Below are 8,243 nucleotides of genomic sequence, written 5' to 3'. Positions count from 1 at the left end.
CGGTATGTCATGGTCAGCGGGGCCCTGGATGGTAGTTCTAGTCAACGTGTACGCGCCCAACTGGTACGACACGAGTTTCATCAAAAAGACCATGGCAGAAATCCCGGACATAGCGACGCATTGACTAATCATGGGGGGGGGGGGGGGGGGGGGGGGGGGGGGACTTCAACTGTGTACAGGACAGATCAAACCCCAAAACGGGGAAAACCTCAAGCATGGCAAGGGAACTCAGTCACTTTATGGAGCAGATAGGAGCAGTGGACCCCTGGAGGTTCGCCCACCTGAGGGAGAAAGAATTCTCCTTCTTCTCCCCAGTACACAATGTGTTCAACAGAATTGACTTCTTTGTGTGGGGAAAACGGTGCTTCCAGGGATAGACAAAGTGAAATACTCCGCAATTATGATATCAGACCATGCTCCACATTACATGGACGTGCGGCTAGAGACGGGAAGGGCCCAGCGCCCCACATGGAGGTTGGACGGTGCCTTACTAGCTGACAAGGCCTTCAGCGAAAGGACAGTGCGGGCCATAGCATAGTACAAGGAGAACAACCAAAACGGGGAGGTCTCACCCTCCACGTTCTGGGAAGCGCTAAAGGCCGTACTAAGAGGGGAAATCATTGCCTTCAAAGCGCAAAGAGATAGGGAGGAATGGGTGGCTAGGCAGAAGCTGGTCGACTCCATACTGGAGGTAGACCGTAAATACTCCGAGGCCCCCACCGTAGAACTACAAAGGAACTTTGACCTGCTCTCCACCAGGAAAGCAGTGCACCAACTCCGCCAGGCGCGCGGGACCCTGTACGAACACGGAGACAAAGCCAACCGCCTGTTGGCACACCAGCTGAGAAAGCAGGTAGCCACCAGAGAAATTGCGCAAATCAGAGATACCAGAGGCACGTGGGAAACAGAACCAGAGAGGATTAACGAAACCTTCAAGGCCTTCTACCAAGAGCTGTACACCTCAGAGCCCGCAACGAGGAAGGCTGGGATGAACCGGTTCCTTGATGGACTGGACATACCAGTTGTGGGAGAGGGCAGAAAACGGGACCTGGAAGCACCACTAGCACTGGGAGAGATCATGGACAGCATTAGCTCCATGCAGACGGGGAAGGCGCCGGGACCGGACGGATTCCCGGCGGACTTCTACAAAATATTTGTGACAGCGCTGGCCCCGCACCTGCGGGAGATGTTCACAGACTCGCTAGCTAGGGGCACACTGCCACCCATGTTAGCACAGGCCTCAATCTCGCTGATACCTAAGAAAGACAAAGACCCAACGGAATGGGGGTCATACAGACCCATCTCACTGCTGATCGCAGATGCCAAAATATTGGCCAAAATCCTAGCCAAAAGGCTAGAAGACTGTGTACCCGAGGTGGTCACAGAGGACCAGACGGGCTTTGTCAAAGATAGACAGCTTACCTCGAACATCAGGTGCCTGCTGAACGTGATAATGACCCCCTCCGGGGAGAGAACACAAGAGGTGATCGTCTCCCTGGACGCAGAAAAGGCCTTCGACAGAGTCGAATGGAAATACCTCATAGAGGTACTGGAGCGGTTCGGGCTTGGAACAGGGTTCACCTCTTGGGTAAAGCTCCTATACAATGCTCCCATGGCGAGCGTATGGACCAACAATAACAACTCCAATACTTCCAGGCCAGCTGCACAGGGGCACCAGACAAGGATGCCCACTGTCCCCGCTGCTGTTCGCACTAGCAATCGAACCACTAGCAATTGCGGGGGGGGGGGGGGGGGGGGGGGGGGGGGGGGCAGCACTAAAGGGGCTAAATTTATATATAAAAAAAGAATCTGACGGCAACTCTGCCAACATTTCAAACCGGGGACAGCTTCACAGCGGACTGCCATTTGTGTTAACCACCTATTCGAGCTGGGGAAGCTGGATGCCACATTTGGTGAACGGAGGGAGAGAGGGTTGGAGAAGGTGGGGGATCTATTTTTGGAAGGGCGGTTTTCCAGCTTGGAGGAGTTAAGGGAGAAATTTGGACTTGTGAACGCGGAGTGTTTAGGTACCTCCAGGTGTGGAGCTGGGTTGGAGCGGATTCTATCCTGCCCAGGGTCAGAGGAGGGAAGTATGCCCAGCATGTACCAGTGAATAGCGCGGGAGGAGTTGAGTTCAGTGGAGGGGTGAAGCTGAAATGGGTTGAGGAGTTGGGGCCGATACTAGAGGAAGAGGTGCGGAGTGAAGCACTGAGGAAGAATAATGCAACATCGTCTTGAGCAAGACTGAGTCTTATTCAGTTGAAGGCGATGTTTAAAGCACATCTCACTAAATCAAGGATAAGACGCTTTTTCGAAGGAGTGGAGGACAGGTGCGGACGCTGTTTGAGCTGGCCGGCACACCACACACACATGTTCTGCTCGTGTCCCAAGCCGGTGGGCATCTGGCAGTCCTTTTTTGACACATGTCGGCGATCCTGAATATGCAGTTGGAACCTTGCCCAGTGGTAGCATGTTTTGGAGTCTGATGTGCCAGAACTGCGGACTGGGGCAGGGCGGATGTCCTGGTCTTCGCTTTGTTGGTGGCATGGAGACGGATCCTATTGGGCTGAAGGTCGGCGATACCGCAGAGTGCTTTGGCATGGCTAGGGGACTTGATGGAGTTTCTGCACCTCATGAAGGTCAAATACATGGTGAGGGGTTCGATTGAGGGGTTCTATCGAGGATGGCGGCCATTTATATGGTACTTTTGAGATTGGTCACATTTAGCTGTTGGAAGAGTTGGGGAGGGATGGTGGGGAGCGGGTTAGTTTTGTTGGTTTGGCGAAGGGGTGGGGGGAGTGGGTTTGCGGTTGATGTTTTGTAAACGGTGTTTATGTCTTTTATAACTTCTGTATAAAATGTTAAAAATGTAATAAAAATCATTCCCCAAAAAAAATCACCAACGGTGAACATACTTCATAATAGGCCTGAATTAGATAGGTTCCAGCCATCCCAAAATTTGGGTGTTAATTGGGTTTTTCTCTCTCATCGAGAGACTTTCCTGTAGTGAAGGCAGCAGCTGGTCCTTTGCCATTACACACAGTTCTCTGTCTAATCCACTTTCCCCCTCCCTTCCCCCTCATTTATTTCCTTGTTTGTTTTTTCACGAGTGAAAACCAAAACCAGAAAGCACAGTCTGAGCCTTGAGCCAATTCTTTTCACTCCACCATTACATGGAGAAAGATGGGTAAGCGGGGTTTAAAGGACTAGGCCTCTCTCTCTCTCTCTCTCCAAATTATTGGGCTGTAATCCCCTTACTCTTTCTCTTCCCAACATTTAACCATGGCCAAATAGTGGGGTCCCATCTGTCCACAACCCTTTCAGAGCCTCTCTCTTTAATGAGTGTGCTCTTCTGGGGCAGCACGGTGGCACAGTGGTTAGCATTGCTGCCTACGGCGCTGAGGACCCGGGTTTGAATCCCGGCCCTGGGTCACTGTCCGTGTGGAATTTGCACATTTTCCCCGTGCCTGCGTGGGTTTCGCCCCCACAACCCAAAGATGTGCAGGTTAGGTGAATTGACCACGCTAAATTGCCCCTTAATTGGAAAAAATAATTGGGTACTCTAAATTTAAAAAAAAATGAGTGTGCTCTTCTCAACATCAGTGCTTGGGGTAGCATTGTGTGAAAGAGTTTGTCTGTTTTAAAAGTTATTGTTTGCTGTTCTGTTGCTGGTTGTTGGTGTGCAAGTGACAGTCAGGAGGATTGAAGATGAAGTTGCTGCTGCTGGCCCACTCTCTCCCTCCTCTCTCACACTCCCTCCATCTGCTATTTGAACAAGGGTGAGAAGCTGCCACTACAACAGGGACCTTTATTGGCTACCAGGCCTGGGAAAGAGCTGAGAGCAACCAAAGAGACAGACTGTAACAACTGGGAGAAACGTATACTCTTTGACTAACCTTCCCTCACTTACAAAAACATCTTTATATAAATAACTAACTTGCATCTCTTCCCCCCGCCCCCGTCGATGTCACACGCATACGCATGCAGAAAGAAACGGCTTGCTGCAAGAACTTATTAAAATGAAATGAAATGAAAATGAAAATTGCTTATTGTCACGAGTAGGCTTCAATGAAGTTACTGTGAAAAGCCCCTAGTCGCCACATTCCGGCGCCTGTCCGGGGAGGCTGGTTGGCGCAAGAATCCAGCCCCCCCATTTGCGTTCCTAATTGCTGGCTAGCTTTTACTGACTTGTGAACAAGGACACCCAGGTCCCTTTGGCTATCAACACTTCCCAATATCTCATCCTTTAAAAAATACTCTGCCTTTCTGTTTTTTTTCCACCAAAGTGGATAACTTCACACTTAGTCTTATTATATTCCATCTGCCATGTTTTGCTGTTGTGGGAGTTCACTGTGTGCAAATTGGCTGTCACATTTCCGCATTGCGACAGTGACTACACTTCAGAAGTATTTAATTGACTGTAATGCAGTTTACAACATGCCCAGGTTATGAAACATGCAACAGGAATGCAAATATCTCTTCAAAAGTGCTTTACAGCCAATGAAGTATGATCACTGTGCAGGAAAAGCAGCAGCCAATTTGGGCACAGCAGGATCCCAAAAAAAACAGTACGGTGAATGGCCAGAAAAGATGTGTTCAGTGATGTTGTATTTGGGCGGTGGGATAAGTATATATATTGGCCTCAGGTCAATGAAAGTTATCATTCAGCAACTACACTGCAACTTCCTAAAACTACTGGCTTGCCAAACACTCAATCGTTGCCAATGACAACTCCCTTCACCTTTGATTTCAATCTGACTCTTTGATGGTTGTTACCTCTGAACAAAAACACCAGTCACTGCTCTCTTGATGTAGAGTTTGTGATGAAGTACACAGTTTTAATAACGTTTGTTGGGGGGAGGGTAATAGACCAATTTATAATTCTGGAAATGGAGGCAATGCGATTATATATTTAATAATTGTTTGTTTAGGACTGTCCTCAACAGAGGCAGCATTTCTCTGGGTTACTCTTGGAACAGAGGTTCAGTGGGTGTGGTAGGAGAGAGAGAGAGACGGACAGACAGACACGAGTCCCAGCCTTGGGGCGGTATGTTTCATTCTCACTGCCTCATAACACTGGAATTCGGGACTCGCAGGGAATTCCGTTTCCGTCCACAGTTTTTTTCCCAGCTAAAGGTGTAGTGTGTACACATCCGTCTGCAAAAGAAAGAGCCTTTCCCCATATTCTGCCTGATCCGGAGCCGCATAAGGATTCAGACAATGGCCAGTTCACCCCAGAAATCCCCATCGACTCCCAAATCACCCATCCCGAAATCCCCCGGCTCCAGAAAAGAGGACTCCTTCCTGGGCAAACTAGGAGGAACCTTAGCCCGAAGGAAAAAGGCCAAAGAGGGTAAGTTTTTAATAGCTTGTGTTTTGTTTTAAATTATCAATTAACGTCCCCGAGGAAGAAAATGTCACCAGTTTGATTCAGCAAAAAAGTTTGCAAAAAGTTCCGCAAACTTTGCTAAAAGTTCAGTTGATAAAAGAGCTCAACTTTTTATCGCTTAGAGGCTGGTATTGACACGTTTAGACGGTGCAATGTAATTTAATCCCTCACGAAGTGCAGGATTTTGAGCCCTAAAAGTGGATATTTGTTTTGTACGGTTCACAGTTAATGTCTAGCAGGCTGGGTGTAGTCAGCGTCTTGTGAAATGTTTTCCGGCTAACACTCATTCGGGTTGGTAATTGATGTTCCCCTGCGGTTGGATTCGAAGCTTTTCTCTCTCTGCACGTTTTCGAGTTTATTGCAGCCTAGTGTTTTTGATCAGACGGTTGCAATCTGGGGGAGAAACGTTCATATGCTGTTAAATAGGGGCAGGTATGCAGGCAGTTTAAAAAAAGACTCTTGGCTGCAGGGAGGTCTTGCCATTTAGTTACATAGTGCATTCATCGTGGAGTTATTGTGTTTTAAAACAACCTTGCAGCAATATAATTTCCACTGCAATATTTGAAATATTGATTATCTTGGTTTTTGGGGTGGGGTGGGGAATATACAACACGTGATTCCAGGGAACAGGAAGAGGCCATCCAGCCCCTCAAGCCCAGCCCACCATTAGATCAGCGCTGATCTGATGGGGTGGGGTGAGGTGAGGAAGGATGGGAGGAAGCTTGTGTATTGCACGAACTCTGCCATGTTTGTGCTGAACGTAATACTAACCTGCCTAGGTTCCCCGTCCTTTAATTATTAATACCCTTGAGTGAGTTCCCTTGAGATCAGGACTTCAGTGTACTTGACACTGAATTCATAGAGATGAGAAGGCAGAGGGATTTGGTCGATTGTGTCAGCTCCTCTAACTGGAGCTGACTGGCACATTGATGGGGACTCCAAGCTACTTTGTATTGGCCCAAAAAGCAACACATTTGCAATGCAGTTGTGCTGTGAGTTTGCCACTGCCGCGAGTGAGAGAAGTACAACAGCAGCAGTAAGTTGTGCTAAACCTTTGGATAGACCTCAACTGGGGTCCATCTGTAATTAGCTATCGCCATCTCTCTCCTGTTTCAGAGAGAGACAAGTGGTCAGAGCACGAGCGGAGCTGTATGGCTGATCACTCCCACTTTTACCGCCTACCACAGGTGTGTTGGAAGGATTCACGGACTGAATATCAACCTGTTTGGCCATGTCGTGTTTCCTACTTCTGTGGTCAATGCCACAATATGCACCCATGCACATCATGAGGTAAAAGCAGGCAGTGACAGGCACCCAGGTGAGCCAAACAACGTACAGAACAGAACACAACCAATCACCAGACAGAACACCAGAGGGGGGGGGCTTCCAACTATAAAACACACGCAGCATCAGCACTCTGCCTCCTTCCACTGGTGACAACTGTAGTGACAGTCAGGGTGTACAAATCATTTAACATCTTCTACACATGAATCAGAGCTAGCCTGGTCTAGATCGTTAGAGTTAGTTTACTTAGAGTAGTAGCGAGTCAACCAACAGGTAGCTGCGTGTTTCGTTACTGAAGTTCGATAAATCTTATTGAACTAACGCCTACGTTTGCTGTATGCTTTATCATTTATATGGATCGTGTTGCAGTCTGTGTTACCCCAGGGTGAATAACATGAGAGCCAACAGGTCCTAGAGTGGGATGTGAATCCAGAGCTACTGGTTCAGAGACAGGGGTGCAACCTACTGAGCTACAAGACCACCTCCTCCTCCTCAGCTGGAGTAATGTGCTCAGTTCTGGGCAGCACAGTTGCGGAATGATAAGGCCACAGAGGAGGTTCAGCAGAGATTTAAGAGAATGGATGTGAGACTCGGAGTTGTGGAGAGGTTTTGAGCAGGTGAGGTTAACAGGGCTGGTTTAGCACAGGGCTAAATCGCTGGCTTTTGAACCAATGCAGGCCAGCAGCACGGTTCAATTCCCGTACCAGCCTCCCCGAACAGGCGCCGGAATGTGGCGACTAGGGGCTTTTCACAGTAACTTCATTTGAAGCCTGCTTGTGACAATAAGCGATTTTCATTTCATTTCAAGAGGCCTTTAAGTTGAAGGATTTTGATAGAGTAGATTGGGAGAAACTTTTCATGGTAGTAGGTCAGTGCCCGAAGGAGACAGATTTAAGGTAATTGGCAAAATAAACACCAGTGGCAGGATTTTTCTCACCACGTCGTCGTTTCTCACGGTGGCTGAGGCGTCCCGCCATTGGCCAGCGGCGGGATCAGAAACTGCGTTTCCCATTCTATGCAACAACCCCCACCCACCAGGAAACCCGCACAGGGGTTCGCTGTCAGTGGGATGAAGATCCCACCGGCGAGGCGGGTCAGAACATTCCGGCCAAGGAGTTTTTGTTTCATTTGGAATATGTGGCTGGAAAAGGCAGTGGGAGTCGATTGAAGAGTAACTTCTAAAAAGGAATTGGAGAAATACTTGGGAGGATAATGCTGGCAGACCAAGGCGGAAGAGCAGGGAGTGGGGGAAACCAATTGGATAGCAGTTCAAAGAGCCAGTACAGAATGATGGACTGAATGGCGTCCTTCACTGATACACAGTTCAATTATTTTTAATCTCGGATATTTCAGTTTGGGAAGGAGATCAGTCCCAATCACAGATTTAAATCCTTGAGTTCATGAAGATTCCTGCCTCACCTTTTGTTTTAAAAGCTGGTGTTTGTGCCGGGTGGGGAGAGGAAAGGTTCTAATTGTAATTGAGAACATTCTGTCTGTGCTGAGTACTGTAGGATTTTCAGTCATCCAGGTTCAGAGAAGCCAATTGCCCATTTGGAAGAAGTAGTACCAC

The 8,243-nt window shown here is 48.3% G+C and overlaps 1 protein-coding gene across 1 annotated transcript in view; it reads left to right on the top strand.

Moving 5' to 3' along the window:
- Positions 1 to 4,984: 4,984 nt before the first annotated feature.
- Positions 4,985 to 8,243, top strand: part of LOC119971802 (alpha-parvin) — a 103,723-nt gene continuing 100,464 nt past the window's right edge. The window contains exon 1 of the mRNA XM_038807958.1: positions 4,985 to 5,353. Coding sequence (XP_038663886.1) covers positions 5,221 to 5,353 — 133 coding nt within the window. The 5' untranslated portion in view covers positions 4,985 to 5,220. The remainder of the gene's footprint in view (positions 5,354 to 8,243) is intronic.

This window comes from Scyliorhinus canicula, chromosome 9 (assembly GCF_902713615.1).
Source record: "Scyliorhinus canicula chromosome 9, sScyCan1.1, whole genome shotgun sequence".
In the NCBI taxonomy this organism is placed as follows: Eukaryota; Metazoa; Chordata; class Chondrichthyes; order Carcharhiniformes; family Scyliorhinidae; genus Scyliorhinus; species Scyliorhinus canicula.
The sequence above is the reverse complement of the archived record's forward strand: the minus strand, read 5'-3'. Positions and strand labels throughout refer to the sequence as shown.